Source organism: Poecilia mexicana, unplaced genomic scaffold (genome assembly GCF_051168715.1).
Source record: "Poecilia mexicana isolate PSO_F unplaced genomic scaffold, ASM5116871v1 scaffold_2, whole genome shotgun sequence".
Classification (NCBI taxonomy): domain Eukaryota; kingdom Metazoa; phylum Chordata; class Actinopteri; order Cyprinodontiformes; family Poeciliidae; genus Poecilia; species Poecilia mexicana.
In genome coordinates, this window is record NW_028263371.1 from 50,980,642 (window position 1) to 51,004,299 (window position 23,658).

General features: G+C 38.4%; 1 protein-coding gene and 1 long non-coding RNA gene across 3 annotated transcripts in view; both read left to right on the forward strand.

Annotated features, from left to right (window-relative positions):
• Window positions 1–22,988, forward strand: part of ramp1 (receptor activity modifying protein 1) — a 67,521-nt gene extending 44,533 nt beyond the window's left edge. The window contains exon 3 of the mRNA XM_088002327.1: window positions 21,624–22,988. Coding sequence (XP_087858453.1) covers window positions 21,624–21,879 — 256 coding nt within the window. The 3' untranslated portion in view covers window positions 21,880–22,988. The remainder of the gene's footprint in view (window positions 1–21,623) is intronic.
• LOC148160904 (uncharacterized) lies at window positions 2,369–15,736 on the forward strand. Of its 2 annotated transcripts, XR_015761904.1 has the most exons (5): window positions 2,369–6,925; window positions 10,553–10,622; window positions 11,014–11,085; window positions 13,770–14,848; window positions 15,483–15,736. It is a non-coding gene; the product is annotated as an uncharacterized LOC148160904 (long non-coding RNA). The 2 variants fall into 2 exon arrangements; XR_015761903.1 differs by lacking the exon at window positions 2,369–6,925 and having other exon boundaries at window positions 9,346–10,622.
• Window positions 22,989–23,658: the final 670 nt, after the last annotated feature.

Genomic DNA, 23,658 nt, shown 5'->3' on the forward strand with positions numbered 1-23,658 from the left:
CTCCCGTAAACCAACAGTAAGACATTGGGAATAGCAGAGTGAAGGTTTGGTAACTAAAGTTTCTGTCTATTGAGTAGATTTTGTAGCAATATTTTATTCATTTGTTTTTGTGTTAAATAAAAATGCAAAGTTTGATTAGAACATTATACAAAAGTAAGAATCCATGGTTGGTAGGTAGGTAGGCTGGTTGATTTGTTGGTTGTTTTTGCTGAACTTTTTAGCTTCCATGTTGCTAACATGTTGACATAAGAGTCCCCCTTGTCCTTGTGTGCTAAAATGTCCCAATACTATAAAACCACCAAAATACTGATAAACTAGGACAAATCTGCAAAGAAAAATAGGTTTATTTGCAAAAATCTGCTGATGCGGCAGGAATCTGAAGGTCGGTGATATGTTAGAGTCCCTTTTAATCAAAGCTGCTGTGCCTGTCGTTTAAAATGAAACCACAAACTGTGCTGAACTTGCATTTTCCTGCACTGAAGAACAGATGGGTTCTCCAGACCTGGCACAGGTATCACCAGATATCAACCTGAAGCTGACGAGGAGAGCGGCAGCTCAACGCAGAGAGGCCTGAAAGTCAGGCTCTGTGAGTGGATTAGAATATATTTGAAAAGTTATTTTATTCCAGTAACTCAAATTACAAATTAAACATATCACATAGTTTAATGACAGACTGATATTTTCAAACCTATGATTATGATGATTTAACCATAACCTTTATAATTTGAGACACATTTAAAATGTTGTTCACAAGTTTCTAAGCCAACTAAATGGTCACAATTAGACTATAAGACCAAGAGTTAGTTTGATTCTGTTAAATCAGAGTAAAATACAGTGTCACAAAAACGCTGTTGTATTAAATATTTAATTTGGGGTTTATGTGAGAGACAAAGACAACATCTTTCAAACAATGAAAAAAAATGTATACACAAAAATCTGAAAATCTTGTCATCTTGTATTTGGCCTCCTTAAGTTGATATTATAACCAAGTCATGTCATATATTTCTGACTAGATTCAAAACTAGACTAAAATATTACATCCCATGAATACTGATCTAAGCTTTTCTATTGTATCTCTGACTTCATGTTTGGGGTTATTGTTTGACTGGAAGGTGAACCTCCAGCCTTTTCCACCATCTTTTTCCGCTCCTAGCAGGTTTTCTTCTGGGATTACCTGAATTTAGCTCCATCCACTTTCACATGAACTCTGACTGAAACTGAAAAGAAAAGCTTGTCCGCTGAATGATGCTGCAACCACCATGTTTTTACATCATTGATGATGAGTGAAGAGAGCAAAGTGCAGTGTTAGTTTTGTGCTGCACATTGAGTTTTTCTTACAGGTCAAAAGCTTCGAATTGGTCTCATCTGACCAGAGCACTTTCTGCCACATGTTTGCTCTGTCCCCTGCATGACCTGTGGGAAACTGCAGCACTTCTCAAGGATTTCTCCCACTTGCTTTGTCACTTCCGAAAAAAGAAAAGCCCATATTTTTTGGAGTGTATGACTTAGTGTGGATTCACACCAGCCGTGTTTAATCAAACTCTTATTCATTTGTCCATAAAGGACAAAGTGTGAGTGTGCAATCAAACTGAAAGCTGGTTGTCTTTTGCCAAAGTCAAAAGAGAAATCCTAAATTCTGACGCCACTCCATTTCTGTTTACGTTTCAGGATGAAGGAAGTTGCGCTCATGTTTCTTTCAGACGTTTTTGTGTCATTTTCTTTTGTTGTTCTCGGTGCAGCGCCACCACAGGCGACAAGGGGAACAGGTTTCTCTGAGGGTTTGGATCTTTTAACACAGTGTTCTGTGAAAGCAAACATTTAACAAATGTTACAATGGTGGTCCCCAGTTGGACTATCAGGTGTGAAAATATCCTTTTAGTTGGGTTAACAGATTTTCCAATCTGAGTTCTGGATCTCTGAAGTGCTTCTTGGCCTCTTCTCCTCTCCGTAACCAGAGTTTAACTGGACATTGAGGAAGAGATCATGCCACAAAAGTACTTTCCTCAATAAGTAGGCTTCTTTCTTACACAAGTGTCCCTGTCTCACACAAAGCTCCTCAGCTGAGAAAAGTGATGATCACACAGTGAAAGTATATTTTAAACAATACAATAATCTATAAACCAAATTACGATGGCGAGGTAACCTCTCTTTGCCCTCAAGGGCAAAGAGAGGTTACCTCTCAATAGATAGTTATTAACATTGTTATGTTATCAATTAAGATAATTACTGACATATGAGGTGCTTTCCTCAGAAATCCACTGCGGAAAAGACTTCCTATAATCTGTTCACACACAGATACATCTTATTCAGGTGTCTGCGTGCATGTGTGTGTGCGTGTGTGTGTGCGTGTGTGTGTGTGCGTGTGTGTGTGTGTGGGGGTGTGTGTGTGTGTGTGTGTGTGTGTGTGTGTGTGTGTGTGTGTGTGTGTGTGTGTGTTGGTATATGTGGTTTAGCAGGACATTTCGTCAGAATACACGCAACACTAGCAGGACATTTTGAATTAACGGGACAGGGGCGGTGTCCTGCTAATTTTGACAAAAATCTAAAAGCGTAGAAAGGTTTCTATTGGTCCAATAACCCCAAAAATGCAAAAAAAACGAGATGTCCGTTTAATACACATAAACCAGATTTTGTGTATAATTTGTGTATCGCCACAGTGCCCCCGGTGGCAACTCTGTGTAATAGCAGGACCTTATGAATATTCACACAAGCTCTTGTTCTGATTGGTTGTCTGCCGGAAGGTCCCGCTAATTACTACAGTGTCTTTCTAATTCACGTCGCTGTTTACACACATGAATTGTGTGTAAATTGCCAACTCTTACACTGGGGATGAGTTGGAAATATGATTACTCTGTGCTATAAGACTGAATATTTTATAAAGGTTAGTTGGATGCCTAAACCCAACCTTTTGTCCAACCTTACATTGGACAAAAGGTGTATGTGGCACCTAAAAATATACAGAAATTAATATATATTTTTGATCAAATATTTTTTATTTAAAATATTATGAATAATACGTGTGTGGAATAAGTGTGTGGATTAAAATAAATATAAACCATAAGAGAGCCATTTTTTTCACCAAACTACTGCTAACAGTTTGTTGATTCTGGTCTGCTCTGCATCCTCAGAACCAGAACCAAGCATTTTGAAGCAGAACTTAGCTTCAGTGCACCATAAATCTTGAATAAACTTACAGAAAACTGCAACACAGCTGAATTCCTTTAAATCAAGGCAACAGCCCCCCACCCCCACCCCCAAAAAACAACAATTTACAGTTGTTTCTAAATCTTAATCATTGGTACATGTATCAATATAATTAATGTATATGATTTTAATTTTGATTTTACTTTGAATTTAATTTCTATGTTTTTCTTTTTTTACGGTAAATGTATGTTAATTTTATCACTTTTTAGTCCTTTGATGTAAAGCACTTTGAACTGCCTTGCAGCTGAAATGTGCTATACAAATAAAATTGACTTGACAGCAGTTTTCAGATCTTGCCAAAGATTCTCCACTGAGTTTATGTCTAGACTTTGACTTTGCCATTCTAACACAGAAATATGTTTTTATTTATACCATTCCATTGTAGATCTGGCTTTATGTTTAGGGTAATTGTCCTGCTGGAAGGTGAACCTCTGCCCCAGCCTCAAGTCTTTTGCAGACTCCAGGTTCAGGAGTGTTCAGGTTTTCTTCCAAGATTTCCCTGTATTTGGCTCAATCCATCTTACAATCAACTCTAACAATCTTCCCTGTCCCTGAAGAAAAGAAGCACCCTCAGAGCATGATGCTGCCACCACCATTTTTGTCAGTGGGGAAGGTGTGTTCAGAGTTATGTGCAGTGTTTGTTCTCCACTACAAATAGTGCTCTGCATTTTTCCCAGAAAGTTAAATTTTGGTCTTGTCTTATCGTTTTTGCTGTATCCCAATATGGCTTCTGGCAAACTGCAAATGGGACTTCTTATAGTTTTCTTTATACAATGGCTTTTCTATTGCCACTCTTCCATAAAACCACATTTTTGCAGTGCATGACTAATAGTTATACTATACTGCATTTCAGAAATATCTCTGCATTTCATCCAGAGCCACCATGAACCTCTTGGCTGTATCTCTGATCAGTGCTCTTCTTGTTCAGCCTGTAAGTTTAGGTGGATGGCCTTTTCTTGGTAGGTTCACAGTTGTGTGATTTGCTCTTTCCATTTCCAGATGATTCGTGGAACAGTACTCTGTGAGATGGCCTAAGCCTGCTTTAAGCTTCTCCACAACTTTATCCCTGACCTGTCTGGTGTGTTCCGTGGACTTCATGATGCTGTTTGTTCCCCAATATTCTCTTAGCCAACTTTTGAGGCAGTCATAGAGGAGTTGAATTTTTTTACCATTTGCAGTCATCAGGCAACTTCTGAAGGCAATTGGCTGCATTCAGGGAAAGGGGGCTGAACACTTTTGCACACCGCACTTTTTAGCTTTTATTTGTAAAAACTGTTATGAATCATGTTTAGTTTTGTTTCTACTTCACAAGTATATACCACTTTGTGTTTGTCTTTCCCATAAAATTCTGTGAAAATATATTTCCAGTTGTGACAAAACTGGAAATTCAAGTTCAAGGGCTATGGATACTTTAGAAAGCCACTGTACAAATAGTAAGGCAAGTCCAATGACAGAACCACAACCGCCACAACCAAGTACCCAGTATAGTGTGAAGAAACATCTGAAGGGAATATAACCTTGAACACACCTCGTTAAAATGGGAAATGCCACACAAAGTGGTAGAAAACGAACAAGCTAAGATCCTGTGGGCCTTCCATATACAGGAAGACAAAATGGGAAAAGCAAACCAACTGAACATGGTGATCATTGAGCAGCAGAGCAAAGCAGTTGTTATGATGTAGCTATCCTGAATGAACAGAAGGTACAGAAAAAAACTAGAGAAATACCAAAGGCTAAAAAACCCCATCATCCTCCTAGAACTTGAGTGGTTGACTTATTTTGGGCTGTCTAGTCCACAATACTAAATTTTGCTCTAGATGGGGTCTGGTGTCCACATGTTAGGCCATTATTTTATGACTTGGTGGTGGTGGAAGATTATAACACATTACAGGTTAGACTCAAGATGTTCAGTGTTTCTTTTGTTGTGTAAGTTTACAAAAGTTAGCAACTGCATATATTTACCATGGTGCTAAACATGGTGATTTAAAATGAATAAGTATTTTTCTGAGAAAAATGTTGTCCACATATCATGTAAAACAATAATTCTTTGTTTTTGGAATCATTAGGTCCCAATCAGCCCATAGATGAATTAATAATGCACTCCATGTGAGAGTTTGGGTCTTAGGAGATTACAAAAAATGTGGAAGGTGAAAGCAACAGTAGTGCTTGTGGTCACTGAAACCCTTGGGGTAATGACCCCTAAACTGGAAGACTGGCTCAAACAAATACCTGGAGATAGATCAGACCTCTTGATACAGAGAAGCACACCTTTGGGAACTGCTAATATACTGTGAAGACCAAGGATCAATGAAGTATTTTTGAATTTGAAAGAAGGGATAACCAGTCATGGAGTAATACAGAATTAGAAATATAAAAATAAAAATCGTTTATTTAAAAAATATTTAAAGTGCCAAAAATATCATGATTATTTATGTTACTGTTAAGACAAAAATTTAAAGATTGATATTTTGTCGTTATCTCAATGTCTCTACTCTGCATACATGCAGATTGTCTAGGTAGTCTAAATTGTCTATTGGCAGGTACATCAGCCAATCTTTTTCTGCAGGTGTTGTGTCTGCCATTAGACAACAGTTTTTGTTTTTATGATATAAAGTGTTTTGAACTGCCCTGCTGCTGAAATGTGCTATACAAATAAACATGATTAATTGATTGAACAGAAATGATTAAAGGAAGTGACAACATTGCTGGTGGGAGATACCATCTAACTGTTGCCTCTTAATTAAAGAAAAATGTATGATAAACTATTTAACTTTGAAATATTGAATGAAAGTTACAAAATATTACTCAAAATTTTCTTGTTCCTGAAAAAAATCAGACCTTGTGTGCTTCAGAAACAAAATGGAATAATCCTTTTGTTGTACCCCTCCTCCTCTGTCAACGTGGTACAATCCGTCAAGTCCAGGTGCAAGCCATTAGTATTAATTGAACTTGTTTCATTTGTTTTGCGTGGAGAAAGAGGTAAGACTCATACAGAATCTCTTAAGACATTTAAGTACATATAGTTTTGTAATTTTGCTGAATGTTGTAGGTTACTTGATGCTTGGATACACCAAAGCATTTGATTTGCAGCATTTTAGCTAGTAATTACCAACCATGTTAGTCAGTGTACCAGAGTTTAAAGGGAAGGTGGCTCACTCCAGAATTAGATAAAACTGTATTTGGTCATTTTCTGTATATCAGTGAGTGATATTATTTCACAGGCACAAATGATCCTAGGTAATAATCATTAGTATTAAGATAATGTTTTAATATTTGAAGATTTTGAGAATCTGTCAATAGAAAGTCAATTATGTAGTACTGTGTACTTCAGTACATTTTCACATACAATAACATCAAATCATATTGTGTACAGCAGGGGTGTCAAACTCAAGGTCTTAAGGGCTGGTGTCCAGCAACTTTTAGATGTGTTTCTGATGCCACATGGCTGGATAAAATGGGGTGGTCATCAACTTGATTGCACTGAGAAGCTAATTCAGTCATATACTTAAGGTGTTTTAGACCAGACAAACATCTAAAAGTTGCAGTACCCTGGCCCTCGAGGCCTGGAGTTTGACACCCCTGGTGTACAGTATCATGTTGTATTCTCTGATCTTTGCAGGAGATGTCAACAACAAGGTCTCAGAGAGCAAACATGATTCCAGTTATTGCTCCTTAGGTGAAGATGAAGGATTTGATGTAAAATACCTCAATTCATTTAAAGGTGAGTTGTGACTATATTATGCACAGGATTCCAGAGTTTATTAAATGATCTTTTTTTTTCTTTTGTTTTACTTTTTCACTTTTAAACTATTTTTATACTGCACATTATTAGCATAGATCATGATCGATGATCATTATAATCAGAACATCTTTCTTATTCCGAAGGAGACAAGCAACTGCTCAAAATACAATAGAAGCGTATGTATATAAAATTAAAAAAAAAAATTCCCTTCTCACCCTCTCTTTCATCCTCTGAGCTTGGGTCCTCTACCAGAGGCCTGGGAGCTTGAGGGTTCTGCGCAGTATCTTGGCTGTGCCTAGAACTGCACATTTCTGGACTGAGATGTCTGATGTTGTTCCTGGGATCTGTTTTAGCCACTGCTCCAGTTTGGGGGTGACTGCCCCGAGGGCCCCGATGACCACTGGCACCACTGTGGTCTTCACCTTCCAGGTCTTTTCCAGTTCCTCTCTGAGGCCCTGGTATTTCTCCAGTTTCTCATGCTCCTTTTTCCTGATGTTGTAGTCACTTGGTATTGCTACATCCACCACAACGGCTTTCCTCTGTTCTTTATCCACCGCTACAATGTCCGGTTGGTTCGCCATTACCATCTTGTCTGTCTGGATCTGGAAGTCCCACAGGATCTTAGCTCGGTCATTCTCCACCACCTTTGGGGGTGTTCCACACTTCGATCTCGGGGCTTCCAGTCTGAACAGATGTTTCTGTACACTATGCCCGCCACTTGGTTATGTCGTTCCATGTATGCTTTCCCTGCCAGCATCTTGCACCCTGCTGTTATGTGCTGGACTGTCTCAGAGGCCTCCTTGCACAACCTACACCTTGGGTCTTGTCTGGTGTGGTAGATCTGAGCCTCTATTGCCCTGGTGTTTAGGGCCTGTTCCTGGGCAGCCAGGATGAGGGCCTCTGTGCTGTCCTTGAGTCCAGCTTTTTCCAGCCATTGGTAGGATTTCCTGATATCAGCCACTTCAGTTATTTGTCGGTGGTACATCCCATGTAGGGGCCTGTCCTCCCATGATGGTTCCTCCAGCACCTCGTCCTCTGTTCCCCATTGCCTGAGACATTCGCTGAGCACATCGTCCGTTGAGGCTTTTTCCCTGATGTATTTATGGATCTTGGATGTTTCATCCTGGACAGTGGTTCTCACACTCACTAGTCCTCTGCCTCCTTCCTTACGGCTTGTGTACAGTCTCAGGGTGCTGGATTTGGGGTGGAACCCTCCATGCATGGTTAGTAGCTTCCAAGTCTTAACATCTGTGGCCTTCATCTCTTCCATTGGCCAGCTAATTATTCCGGCAGGGTATCTGATTACTGGTAAGGCACATATATCCATATATATATCCATATATCCATGAAAACATGGATATATATATATATATATATATATATATATATATATATATATATATCCTTCTCATCGTCCGTGGGTGGTCTCTTTCATCCTCTGAGCTTGGGTCCTCTACCAGAGACCTGGGAGCTTGAGGGTTCTGCGCAGTATCTTGGCTGTGCCTAGAACTGGACATTTCTGGACTGAGCTGTCTGATGTTGTTCCTGGGATCTGTTTTAGCCACTGCTCCAGTTTGGGGGTGACTGCCCCGAGGGCCCCGATGACCACAGGCACCACTGTGGTCTTCACCTTCCAGGTCTTTTCCAGTTCCTCTCTGAGGCCCTGGTATTTCTCCAGTTTCTCATGCTCCTTTTTCTTGATGTTGTAGTCACTTGGTATTGCTACATCCACCACAACAACTTTCCTCTGTTCTTTATCCACCACCACAATGTCCGGTTGGTTCTCCATTACCATCTTGTCTATCTGGTTCTGGAAGTCCCGCAAGATCTTAGCTCGGTCATTCTCCACCACCTTTGGGGGTGTTCCCCACTTCGATCTTGGGGCTTCCAGTCCATATTCTGCACAGATGTTTCTGTACACTATGCTCGCCACTTGGTTATGTCGTTACATGTATGCTTTCCCTGCCAGCATCTTGCACCCTGCTGTTATGTCCTGGACTGTCTCAGAGGCCTCCTTGCACAACCTACACCTTGGGTCTTGTCTGGTGTGGTAGATCTGAGCCTCTATTGCTCTGGTGTTTAGGGCCTGTTCCTGGGCAGCCAGGATGAGGGCCTCTGTGCTGTCCTTGAGTCCAGCTTTTTCCAGCCATTGGTAGGATTTCCTGATATCAGCCACTTCAGTTATTTGTCGGTGGTACATCCCATGTAGGGGCTTGTCCTCCCATGATGGTACCTCTAGCACCTCGTCCTCTGTTCCCCATTGCCTGAGACATTCGCTGAGCACATCGTCTGTTGAGGCTTTGTCCTTGATGTATTTATGGATCTTGGATGTTTCATCCTGGACAGTGGCTCTCACACTTGCTAGTCCTCTGCCTCCTTCCTTACGGCTTGTGTACAGTCTCAGGGTGCTTGATTTGGGGTGGAACCCTCCATGCATGGTTAGTAGCTTCCAAGTCTTAATATCCGTGGCCTTTATCTCTTCCATTGGCCAGCTAATTATTCCAGCAGGGTATCTGATTACTGGTAAGGCATAGGTGTTTATTGCATGGATCTTGTTCTTGCCATTGAGCTGGCTTCTCAGGACTTGCCTTATTCATTGGAGGTATTTGACTGTGGCTCCTTTCCTTGTGACCTCATTGAGGTTGCCATTTGCTTGTGGTATTCCCAGGTACTTGTAACTGTCCTCAACAAATATATGGAGGACTGAGTTTTGAAATTACAAGTACAAAATAATGAGTTGCATTCAGTTGACAAAAAATGTTTAAGTAACCACAGAAAGACATCCAATTAGATCAATTAACTGATTTTGAAAAATGTTAATTTCAATTGCTACTATTTGATATATCTGCATTGTTTAAAGTTTATCCTACTTATTATGTGTACCTACAGGTTGGGGTGTGTTCAAAAAGCAGATTTCCTTATTGAGTACAGAGAAGTCATAAGTAGAAAGGAACAAGAAAACCGACTGAAAGTTTACCATGATACACTCGAGGTTCTTATGTTTGATTTCAACTTCAATGGACAAAAGCTTTGGTATGCGACTGTTTCAAGGTTGTTGTGTTTTTATTTTACATCTAAATACAGTGATGTAAACATTTTCAGCTTCATCAGTAAAAGTAGTTTTAGTTGGTAGAGGAATATCCTTCTGACATGCAAACACCAAATATGCAAAATCCTTTCCCTTGCATGGTATAATTATTCTTATTTTCATACTTAATATTTTAGTGTTGATGTTGCCAGAGAGGATGGATGATTGGGGAGGCTGGTAAATGATCAGATGAACCCAAACAGCAAAATGAAAGTTAAAAGAGTGGATGGAAGACCTCATCTGTTTATTTGCACTCAAATATATTGGTCCAGGGGAAGAAATCACTTATAATTATGGTGATTTTGACTGGCCATGGAGAAGAAAGGTGCTTATAAGTGTGAAAATACTATCAAAAATCATTCAAGTAGCACTGAAGACATATTTGAAGGATATGTCAAGTTGTAGTACAGGGTTTCATTATAGTTGAAAACAAGAAGTGGACAAGCACATACAGTAGGTGGACTTCATTTTTCTATTGAGAAGTATGGACTCATTCAGTGTACATCCCTTCATTTCAGATTTCCAAAGATGAACTGTCAGGTTGGTGATGTGGACGCATGCGGATCCTGTTCAACCAACCCTCCAGAGGTAATTTTGGTCTCCAATGACCAACTTACTCTCTAAAATAAAGTAATTGAAATGATATTAAGTATTGTTCAAACACACATGTGTTGTGTAATATTAGATATGTTAGCTGCATAAAAAGGGAGGACTGCGTTTTGAAATTACAAGTATAGAAGAATGAAAATTACATTTAGAAGCGCACATACACACAGGTCCTGTGTAATACTCAAAATGTAAGGTGCAGGAATAAGGAGGACTGAGTTTTGAAATTACAAGTACAGAAGAATGAAAGTTACATTGAGAAGCACGCATACACACAGGTTCTGTGTAATACTCAAAATGTAAGGTGCAGGAATAGGGAGGACTGTTTTCTATATTGGGAACAAACATTTAGTGAGTGTTCTTTACATTTCAGATTTCCAAAGATGAACTGTGTCAGGCTGGTGACATGGATGCATGTGGATTCTGTTCAACCAACCCTCCTGAGGTAATTTTGGTCTCCAATGACCAACTTATTCTCTAAATTAAAGTAATTGAAATGACATTACGTAGAGTACAAACACATAGGTGTTGTGTAGTACTAGATTTGTTGGTTGCATAAAAAGGGAGGACTGAGTTTTCAAATTACAAGTATAGAAGAATGAAAATTACATTTAGAAGTGCACATTTTGGTCTCCAACGACCAACTTTTTCTCTAAAATAAAGGAATTGAAATGATATGAAGTACTGTTCAAACACACATGTGTTGTATAATCCTACATATGTTGGCTGCATAAAAGTGGAGGACTGGCTTTTGAAATTACAAGTATAGAAGACTGAAAGTTACATTGAGAAGCGCACATACACACAGGTCCTGTGTAATACTCAAAATGTAAGGTGCAGGAATAAGGAGGACTGAGTTTTGAAATTACAAGTACAGAAGAATGAAAGTTACATTGAGAAGCACGCATACACACAGGTTCTGTGTAATACTCAAAATGTAAGGTGCAGGAATAAGGAGGACTGAGTTTTGAAATTACAAGTACAGAAGAATGAAAGTTACATTGAGAAGCACGCATACACACAGGTCCTGTGTAATACTCAAAATGTAAGGTGCAGGAATAGGGAGGACTGAGTTTTGAAATTACAAGTACAGCAGAATGAAAGTTACATTGAAAAGCATGCATACACACAGGTCCTGTGTAATACTCAAAATGTAAGGTGCAGGAATAGGGAGGACTGAGTTTTGAAATTACAAGTACAGCAGAATGAAAGTTACATTGAAAAGCATGCATACACACAGGTCCTGTGTAATACTCAAAATGTAATGTGCAGGAATAGGGAGGACTGAGTTTTGAAATTACAAGTACAGAAGAATGAAAGTTACATTGAGAAGCATGCATACACACAGGTCCTGTGTAATACTCAATATGTAAGCTGCAGGAATAGGGAGGACTGCTTTCTACATTGGGAACAAACTCACATTTAGTGAGTGTTCTTTACATTTCAGATTTCAACCAACCCTCCAGAGGTAATTTTGGTCTCCAACGACCAACTTATTTTCTAAGATAAAGTCTTTGAAATTATATTGAGTACCAGTGGTCCCCAACCTTTTTATCACCGCGGACCGGTCAAGACTTGGCAATTTTTCTGAGGCTCGGGTTCTTTTTTTACCCTTAATTTCCCCTTACAGCAATCTTAGAACGTTGCTCACGATAATTGTAACTGTTCATCCTGCCATCTGTGGCATGATCGCATCCAGTCGTTGGAACATTGGGACTGCTCTGATCTAAAATCAGGCATATTCTAGCAACTTGTAGGGTTTTTACTTGATTGGGAGCTAGAACTCAACCTGTTGAACTTGACAGGTAGCCAATCAGAAAGCGCGGTGACGTAGCTCATGGAGGGGAATCCCAAAGAGCTGAGCAGACATGCACAAATGAGTCCGGTGGACATCGAAGATATGTGGAAATGGCATGAATGTTTATTCAGCATTTCGTACAAAGAATATCCATAGAAATGATGAGGAGTGGAGTTGGAGCAAAATTGCTACCACAGTTGATAAACCCGGTAACTTTTCAGCTATCCATTAAATTAACGTGACATTATTTTGTACTAAAGCCTGCTCACATGGCAAGATTTGCTCCTGTTATGTGGCTGGACACACGAACCTGTTGTACTTTTATCAGCTCTGTGGTCACAGAAGTTTGGAAAATCGTCTGAATCCTAAAATCATGCCGTGTGAACCAGACTTAAGACTTACAAGCTCTATGTCTCTCGTCTCGATAACTGCCATAATGCTCTCAGACTCTGGTCGCTCTGGCAACGTTCACACATCCCTTCAAAATAAGATTTGAATATGCCACAAAAACGAACATTTATTTTCATGAAAATTTTAACTCACAACTATAAATTAATGGGAGTCCTGAGCTTGTTTCTCTGCAATGAGATGATCCCACCTGGGAAACGATGACACCCAATGCAGAGGGTGCTTGGTGTGTAATGGCAAAGCAGTTTGAAGCTTCATTGCCTCATTAGTAAGCCAGTGCATATTATGCAGAGTGGGCTTGGAACATGGGAGTCACCTACAGGTTCAGGATAAATCCACTCTCCTGTCTGTGGTCTTTCTCCGCTTTTCCAAAGAAACTTTCCAAAGACATCGCTTTCTTACTCATTGTGGGCTCAATGTTGCCGCACAAGACGTAACCGAGAGAATCCAGTTAAAGGGTTTTCAAAATAATGGATCCTCCAGACTCAGACAATACGTAACATGTAAATATTTTTCTTGTGCGACCCAGTACGAATTGGTCCACAGACTCGTACTACTCCGCGGTCCTGTGGTTGGGAATGACTGTTAAGTACGGTTCAAACACACAGGTCTTGTGTAATACTTGATATGTAAGCCACATAAAAAGGGAGGACTGAGTTTTGAAATTACATGTACAAAAGAATGAAAGTTACATTTAGAAGCGCTCATACACACAGGTCCTGTGTAATACTCAAAATGTAAGGGGAAGGAATAAGGAGGACTACGTTTTGAAATTACAAGTACAGAAGAATGAAAGTTGCATAAAGAAGCGCTCATACACACAGGTCCTGTGTAATACTCAAAATGTAATGGGCAGGAATAGGGAGGACTGTTTTCTAAATTGGGAACAAACTCATATTCAGTAAGTGTTCTTTACATTTCAGATTTCCAAAGATGAACCGTGTCAGGTTGGTGACGTGAATTCATGCAGATCCTGTTCAACCAACCCTCATGAGGTAATTTTGGTCTCCAACGACCAACTTATTTTCTAAAATAGAGTTTTTGATATGATATTAAGTACTGTTCAAACACACAAGTCTTGTGTAACACTTGATATGTAAGCTGCATAAAAGGGGGGAACTGAGGTTTGAAATTACACATATAAAAGAATGAAAGCTACATTTAGAAGCGCACATACACACAGGTCCTGTGTAATACTCAAAATGTAAGGTGCAGGAATAAGGAGGACTGAGTTTTGAAATTACTAGTACAGAAGAATGAAAGGTACATTGAGAAGCATGCATACAAAAAGGTCTTGTGTAATGCTCATCAGGTATGTTGCAGAAATTTCAAAAACTGAGTTTTGAAATTACAGGTAGAAAAGAATGAAAATTACTTTTAGAAGCGCACATACACACAAGTCCTGTGTAATACTCAAAATGTAAGGTGCAGGAATAAGGAGGACTGAGTTTTGAAATTACTAGTACAGAAGAATGAAAGGTACATTGAGAAGCATGCATACAAAAAGGTCTTGTGTAATGCTCATCAGGTATGTTGCAGAAATTTCAAAAACTGAGTTTTGAAATTACAGGTAGAAAAGAATGAAAATTACTTTTAGAAGCGCACATACACACAAGTCCTGTGTAATACTCAAAATGTAAGGTGCAGGAATAGGGAGGACTGAGTATTGAAATTACAAGTAAAGAAGAATGAAAGTCACATTTAGGAGGGCACATACACACAGGTCTTTTGTAATGCTCATCATGTAAGTTGCAGAAATTTGGAAAACTGAGTTTTGACATTACTAGTAGAAAAGATAGAAAATTACACTTAGAAACGCACATACACACAGGTCCTGTGTAATACTCAAAATGTAAGGTGCAGAAATAGGGAGGACTGTTTTCTACATTTTCAACAAACTCACATTTATTGAGTGTTCTTTACATTTCAAATTTCCAAAGATGAACTGTGTCAGGTTGGTGACATGGATGTATGCGGATCCTGTTCAACCAACCCTCCTGAGGTAATTTTGCTCTCCAACAACCAACTTAGATTCTTATATAAAGTCACTAAAATAATATGAAGTACTCTTCAAACACACAGGTCTTGTATAATACTTATCATGTAAGATGTAGAAATGTGGAAGACTGAGTTTTGAAATTAGAGGTAGAAAAGAATGAAAGTTAAATTTAGATGCACACAGACACATGGATCCTGTGTAATACTCAACTTGACAGGTTCATACATTAGGTAGACATTGTTTATTTTAATTTGTTTTTAGAAACAATCATTCAGTATTCATATACTGATATAAATTTGTTATCAAAGAATTACTGATTACACTTTAAAAATTAGGTATCTTCATGTTATTAAAGGTAAGTTTAAACAGTAATGATTTCTTAGTTAATATCAAGTTGTCATAACAAAGACATTTTGAATAATGTCAACTTTGTATTAAAAGTGTCATAATTTACCGAATGACGCTTTATGACAACAGTCATAAATATTCATGAAGGCTTATTCATGTTCATGACATGTGTTGTCATGTTTATGACAGTGTCATGACAGTCTTATTCACCCCCCTTCAAATAAAGTGTTACCGAAATATTCTTGCTGAAATGCTTTCAATGTATACAAAATATGTTTTTAATCAACAGGTCTGTCCAGAACAAAGTTCAAGTGAGGTGACATCATCAGAAGAGGAGTATGTTCCTGATTCCCTAGATGATTCAGACATCTCATGGGATGACAGATGCACTGCACAGAAATATGGACCAGTTATAGTCCATATTTCCATGTTTGGACTTCTTAATGCACATAAATTGTATGTTTTTTGTATGTGTATGCTGTGGTCCTGATAAATAAAATTGGCCCTGATAATTACTGTTGGTGTCATGGGCGGAGCCAAGCACCTCATTATCTTTTGTCCTTTTAATACAGCATTGCATCAGGTTCTCATATTTTGAGTTCTGATGTGTGTATCTAAATTTTTAAGTGAGATCTATGTTGTGTAGCTCAAACAAGATTTTTGACAACTTACTACGTCTTTCTAGCATAAGTGGAAAGGGGTGTCCGTTTAATGTTGCAAAAAACTGGTTTGAAAAAATTGTCCTGCTAATACATATAAACCCGTATAGGTGTGTGTGTGTGTGTGTGTGTGTGTGTGTGATAAGCAGGATGCTTACACTCTACTCAGCAAATTGCCTTTGGTATTTTCAGACTGCAACTCTGACTTTGGACCCAGATAGTATCAGAACTTGCTACAAGTTCTGATACAAACAATTACAATTTTTTTCCACCCTAAAATCTACCAGGTCTTGGCAGGCTTCCTGTTATTTTCCCACTTTTAGATGGTGGATTGAAAGACTTTGTATAAACTTCAAAACTACCTCATCCCTGGACTTTCCTTACTGCGTTATTTGCTCTTCATGAAGTTGTTTATTGTTACTGTTCTCTAAAGAATCTCTTGTTCCTCCACAGGACAGTTGGATTTACTTATTAGCAACAGCTGATTTCCTTGGATTTTATTGAAGGATGTCAGACTAAAGACACACATGCCACACGTTTCAGATCCCTTCACCCCCTTATATACTGCTTTATGTTGATTTATTACATAAATCCACCTGAAATACATTAAATTTGTGTGTGTGTGATGTTACATAACGTGAAAAAGTTCAATATTTGAATATTGTTTCCAAGGTGCTGTACACAAGTGTAATATTCTGGATTTCACAAAATGCAAAAGGGAAATGAAAATATCAATAAAAGTAAAGGGAGAACTGAGCAGGAATCACATTCATTATTTCTCCTGCAGTGGAGGTGATGATGCCAAACACATTGTATAAATCTGCTGTATTATCTCTTTGTGTAATATAAAATTCAAGAAAAAAAAGTGATGGAGCTTGAAATATCCTTCTACAGATGGGTCTTAAAATATATTAATACCATGAGGATTTTAAAGAAAATTTAGATAAGCCTGGTAAATAAGTAAGAACAAGATTACAGTGATTGGAAAAATGTTTTGTTAGTGAGGTAAGCTTATTTGTTACTGCCTCAAGGCGAAGAATAAAATAAAAGTAAAGTAGCTAAAACTTCCTGTCTCCATCCAATCCAAAGCAAGATTTGAAAGATGAATTCTTACTGGTTGAGAAACACAGCAAACTAAAACCAGCTTTAGGATGTTTTAAAGACACAGATGGCAGTGCTTTACTTCACAAAGAATAGTAAAAAAATTATATTTTAAAGGTTTGGCACTATTTTCCATCTTTTGGAGGATTGAATCTCCAGTCACAGATAAAAAATGTTAAACAATGCCACAATTAAATGTCTGATATTTGGACAGAGTTTGGACTATGTCACATAAAACTTTCTTCAGAGTTACACTCCTTAGTTTTATGTCTGTGATTTGGTTCATATTGAGATACAAATAAAAAACACTATAAATTATTTTTGATTACAGATTAAATTTAGTACATTGAAAGCCAAAGAGCATCATTTTAGCCAAATGTTGTTTGCTTGTAAGTTCCCCATTAATGTCAAATTAATTGAAAATATTACCATGAGCAAGCAACAATACATTGTGTCATTTAGTTACTAAACAGGTTGATTTCAGACTCTGTAATTTACCAGTGGACCTAAAGGGAATAAATTAGGAGATCAGGAAGAAGTTTCTCTTGGTTCTCTAATGAGAACCAGAACAGTCATATCAGGTTATGTACTCAAACTGGAAACTGTAAAATCTTTGTGGATGGGCATTCATGTGTGAAATTACATGAATCTTTAATCCTCCTGTTGCTGCTCCTGTTAAAAGTGCCTCCTGAGCCACTTCTCTTGTAGCGGGTATCTTATCAGATGTTCCACTTTATTATAATAAACAAAAGGACAATTAGCATATCGCTGCTGTTAAAATAGTTAAAAGAATCTTCCCTGAGGGCTGATGTTGTCGAAGCTCCGAAAACACAACAAGGCTTGACCTTTTAATTGTTCACTGGTTGCAGTCTGGTAACGGTTTGATGACTAAATCATAAGAGATTCACCTTTTTAAGTTTGACAAGATTCCCTTCAGTTCATTTAGCACTAGCTGATAAACTAATGTTTATGTGCAACAGTAAAGTCCTGTGTGAGGCAGCTGTGATTGCAACTTGGAGGTTTTTCAAACTAACTCTGCTACAGGTATGAAACTGCTAGACATGACAGTGAAATATGAGACATTTTTACAGTTTTATTCCTAACATTTGTTGCCTTCACTAAATGTTAGAACACCTGCTGCGATGTCAAAGCAGCTTCATGCAAAACCATGAGACTTCAGTGTTTTTTACACAGGGAGAGCCAGACTAAACGCCCGACTGACAGCATGGTGGGACCCCAGAGATGGTCGCCGGTCTGTATGTAATTTTCAAGAGAGCTTTAACACGGCTGAATTTAATCTGCTTTAAATTTAATATGAGTCTGCGGTTACAGGGAGGGCAGAATGATACAAACAACCAGAATGTGTGGTTATTCTCTGTAAAGGCCGTTCCCAAATGGCGTCTTAGTTTTCTAGGTGGAAAAATGTGACATATTGAAAGCCAGCGGAGAATATGAGATGAACGCCAGGAGTGTTGTATGCACGTGGATGCAGGCGAATTGAGAACAAGATTTATTTATCTGAACTGCACTGCGAAACTTTATAACAGAGGAGATAACGATGTCTGTTGGCAGTCTGCGTGAATAACTCCACTCACCAACAGTTTGCAGTGATAAATGCTGCACTTCTCGTCATAAAGCTTCATTATTTTTTTATAAACTCCACATGTATCTGCTGACATACTTATCCTCTGCAGCTGGCTGCATTTGCGAGTGTCTCTGTATGCTATAAAGGAACAGTCCTGAATCAGTTCTTCAGTTAATGGAGAGCATTTTCTGTGTGTTTCTTTAATTTACTCACTATCAAGGTACTTCTCAGTTAACAGATCAAACTATTCGGGATGCAGTTTGTCTGCCTAATTCAGACTAATCTGCTCAATATCGTTTATATGGTGGGTGGGATTTATCATAACCACATTTATTTAAACCAGCTATCTCCTTTTTTATTGGTGATTTGCATCTTTCTTAGTTTTTCTGTTTGCCTGCTTTTACACCAAAATGATTTTCTTGTTCTTTTCTTTTTATTTTACACAATTTGCATGTTGAGTGTTTTAATTTATTTCCTTCAGAAATAGCTTCCAATGTTTCAAATTAGGTCCCTTATGCCTCAGACTAAGTTTACAAACATCTTTTTTTTCCAGTCTATGACAGAAATGACAAAAGAATGCATGTATAAATTTAGCATCATGTTTTAAAATGGAGATTCAGTTTTCAGCATGTAGTCAGAGGAGTTGCTAACAGCTCTCTATACCTGCAATTTAAATGTATAATTTTATTTGAAATATGTTTTTTTTTTTACTCTTATTGATTTATATGACAGTGTGTGATTCATGAAATGTCTTCTATTAGATTTAAAGAAGGTCAAAGGAGTTTAAAACATGGAACTGCTTTACATCGTCTATTTTCTGTCGTCATTCCACATCGTTTATCCAAAAAGATGTTATCTGGTCAGGTTGACCGGAGGAATGTCTCTGAGAATTGAAACTGAGTACCCAGAGGAACTTGGACCTAATGTCTCTGCTTGAGTGGGAAAAACTAGATGGCAATAACATGTCTGTGCCAATTAGTGTCCTCAGCAGACCGTCACAGCACTGATCCAAGAGGAAAATATCAGACGTGATTGTAGATGTTGTAAACTTCATTTGCCATGTTTCCTTCCTGTACAGCTTACAAGATGAAGGGATAGAATATAAAAACACTGTAACAGAAAAGTATTAATTAACCTAACATTCATATGTTATTCAACATATTCAACCCAGACATGCAAATTTTAGGTCATAATTTCTTTGCATATTTCATAAGTATTGCTCTTTTGCGCTTTTTAAAGGTCTGTAATCTAATTATGCCAGTATTTGTGTAGATATTTTATCAGCAATAAATGCAAAAGTACAGATATTGCCTTAATCCCCATAACCGAACTAACTCTCCCATATGACTGTCGGATAACTCTACAGCCAGGTGTCTGACATGGATGCCGGTCATAAACACAAATTCTCTTTGCTTGAGCAGATTTCATAGTAAAATGAGTGTTTGACACAAATTATGTAGGGTAATGCATTCAGTCCTTCAGTGAACTGTGTGTAGAAACACAAATACACACTGAAATACACACCAAGTTGCCACAGTGTCAGGTTGAATTTGATCCTAACCTTAGCTACATGGGGTGAACTGGTAACCGAGGGCATCTCTCTTTGTTCATTCCTCCTGTCTCGACTGCGCTGTGTCTTCTTTCCATTCGTGACTCGGAAACACCCCCTCAGACCGCGGCGCTCATTAGACCAGCAACAGGACCAGAATTCATTTATTTTCTCTCTCTCTCCTTCTCTACCACAACTGATTTGTAAAGCTTCAAGGAAACAGCAGAAGAAAGACGTAAACACCCAGACGGAGTGAACCCACCACCTGAAGCTGCACACAGTGCTCTGTTGTGATGGTGCCATGCCAAACAGCCTTCAGCTGTTGTTCCACAAAAAACGACCTGTTGCTGGGGTGCATCATCAAAAGATGTTAGTCATTACTAGAACATCTTAAATGTGATCTTTGTAGCTCAAATCAAACGTCAAAGTGTAAAATCTTAGCTTGAGAAGCGTGAACCTGATGGATTACACTTGTTGAAGGCATCCAGAGGGAAAATTACCCAACTCACTCTGCAGTTCCCTGAAGGAATGGTAAGTATTTTAGAAAGTGCCTGCTTTTAAGGTCTGCAACTTTAGTCTTTCAGGTTGGTCCCAGAGGTCTCATTAAACAAATTTCCAGCCACAGTACACAGATGTTTTCAGCAAACAAAATATAAAAAAGTGTGAATTTCTCCACATGAATAAGCAATTAAAATAAGAAATGTGCTCCACATTCAAAAACACTAATATGCTGTCTCTTTCCTACAAACTTTTATGTGAACCACTAAACTTCTCATAAAAACCGTGTTTATCTTCTTTTATGGCCGTTGTAAAGGTGTATTTCTGCAGTCAGAAAGCTAACAGCTGAAAACAAGAATGCGTGTTGCTTCCAGGCCAACCTGAGTTGATGTGCTGGTAGATAAATGGGTTTCTTTGTGGGGACAAAACACGAAAATACTTTGATTTTCTTTCTGTAATATGCATCTTACACTCAAAACAACATGAAGAAGAAGCAGCTGAAAAGCCTGTTACCAACTCTTCTTATTCTCCCTAAGGAATGTCATATTTAACATTGTCCTAAACAAAGAGACTAGTTTTATGTCTGACAACCAATCAAAATCTGACCCCGTTAGCATATTAATTACATTACCATTTAAACTTCAAGTCAGTTTGGGTACGTCTTTACCAGATTTGATCAAGCAGAATGACATTTTTGCCAGTTTCTCTTTGCAAAAGATCTCAGGTTCAGTCAGACTGGGTCGAGTGTGTCAGTGAATATTAAAGTTTAAGCCTTGCCTTGTTCTTAATATAATTTAGAGCTGGTTTTTGACTGAGCCATTTTCAAAGACTAATATATTTCACCTAAAACTACAGCTCTGGGTGTATCCTTAGGGTCTTTGTCTGACCAGAGTATCCTTATCAGCAGGTTTTCTGTGTTTCCTTCATGGCTTATGGTGAACTGTACACTATCTGCGCTCTTGGAGAGGAGATGGTAAGAAAATGTCTTTATTTTTTTCAGTATGTGACTGGTTTGCTTTGTGTGTTTCTACCTTGCAGATTCTATGAAGAGCTAACGAACTGCACATACCTGTTGGCATCGAACATGAACTGCTACTGGCCCAATCGAATGGTGGACGAGTTCTTCATCCAGGTTCACAGGCGCTACTTCCATAACTGCTCAATGTCTGGACGACGACTCAGGGACCCTCCAAACCGCATCTTGGGTCCTTTCATTGTGGTTCCCATCCTGGTCACCATCCTCATGACGGCCCTGGTGGTGTGGAGGAGCAAGCGCAGCGAGGGGATTGTTTAATAAAGGGAACAATCAAGGGCTGGCGTTACAAGTCAAAACATGCTTTTCACCCCCGCGGTAACACCAGTGTCAGTGTTGGGGAAAGGGTTATGTTAGAAGGAAAAAGATGAACTCCAGGCCCTAAAAACAGGTTCCACTTCTGTGAAGGCATTAACGTCCATTACATGTTTGTTTCATCTTCAAAGATTGGAGTCATTTCTTGGGTTTACAGAGCACCTTTTGCTGCAATGTTCACTTGAATCTGGACCAGAAAACTGACTGGTGATAGTATATTGTACATAAAACTGTTTTGTTCTGTCAGAAACTGCTCAAAAGGATGCTGGATGTGACTGTACAAAAATTAAACAAGTGCTTTCAACAACAAAGGAACAGACGACTAAAAGCTCTGACAGGAAACCCACAAATATTCTCGTCCTTACATGTATGCATACACTGTACCTAAACTATGCGTAGGATGTACAGCTTTGTGATTATTGTGTCATGATTTTGTTGCATTTAATGTATTTTATCTACACTACCAGTTCTCCCCAAGTCAAGGGTGTAAGTTCAGGAAACGGGAAGCACGTTTTGGAAAAGACAGTCGAACTCCAGCTTACTTTTTAAGGACTTGCACATATATAGCCATGAAAATGACAGTAGGTTAAACAGTGGGCAGATGATATTGTAAAACACAACTCCAGATAAAAAGAAGATTCAAAGCAGTGGGTAACTTTAAGTTAGCCAACGCACAACGCTCCTGAGCATCGTCATCGCCCAAAGCAGTTTGTGAATCATGAACCTTGGGTTTCTATTGATTTATGATCTCTCAGTGTAGTAGAGTGTGCCGCGTGAACTAGTCCTCCATTGATATTTTCAAATGCTCTTTTTCCTTTATAAATTCATTGACCTGTAACCTGCCTGTCAGCAAAACACACTTTGAGATACACCCACAGTTTGTAGTTTGTGCCAAAACCTCATGAAGAAAAAAGAGGGAGAGCCATGTTTGTTATGAAACGAATATATATAACGTCTTCTGTTGGAATGACTTTCACTGATTGATTCTGAAATCTGTGATTGTGAAGAGATTTTCAATAAAATGTCTGAATGATGTGTTGAATACACACACCACAGATTCTCTGCTATGATACAAGGACAGAAGGGGTTTAGCGTGTGCAGTTTTTATTATGAATCTTGAATTCAGTTTTTTTTTTTTTTTTTTTTTTTTTGTGATTCAACAGTGATGCACCTTAGTGGCCGGGAAGTTGCTAAAACCTAATGATGGGGCTCTAAATTCATGATTTCTTTTAGGATTGCAGAGAAAAATCTTTCACAATGTACCAGAAATTCCTTTTACTCCTCAAAAATTTGCAGGTAAGTTCAAGCCACACCTGACTAATTAAAAGAGGAAATCCACTGCAGTTTGTATCTTGTTTTAAGGACAGCATCACGCTGCCTGTCCAGTGTGTTTGAATGTAACAGTGCTAACATTTTAGATTATTTTTAAATTAATCATGCCATGTTTACAACAGGAGTTCAACAAAATCCACTCATACACTCATTGTGTGGAGACTTTCACAAGTTTTCTGAGCAAAAATATTATCGCAAGGTTTATGTTTAATGTTTACCCAGAAAAGTGGTAATTGCTACATTTTGCAATTAGACTTTAGTACTTTTAGTTAAAAACACAGCAGAAAAGTGAGATTAGGTTTTAGGAAGGGAGGTAATGATGAGGCTAGTATGATGCTTAAATTGGTGGCAGAGATTATTTACTAAATCAACTATCTATGCTCAGGGTTCTTT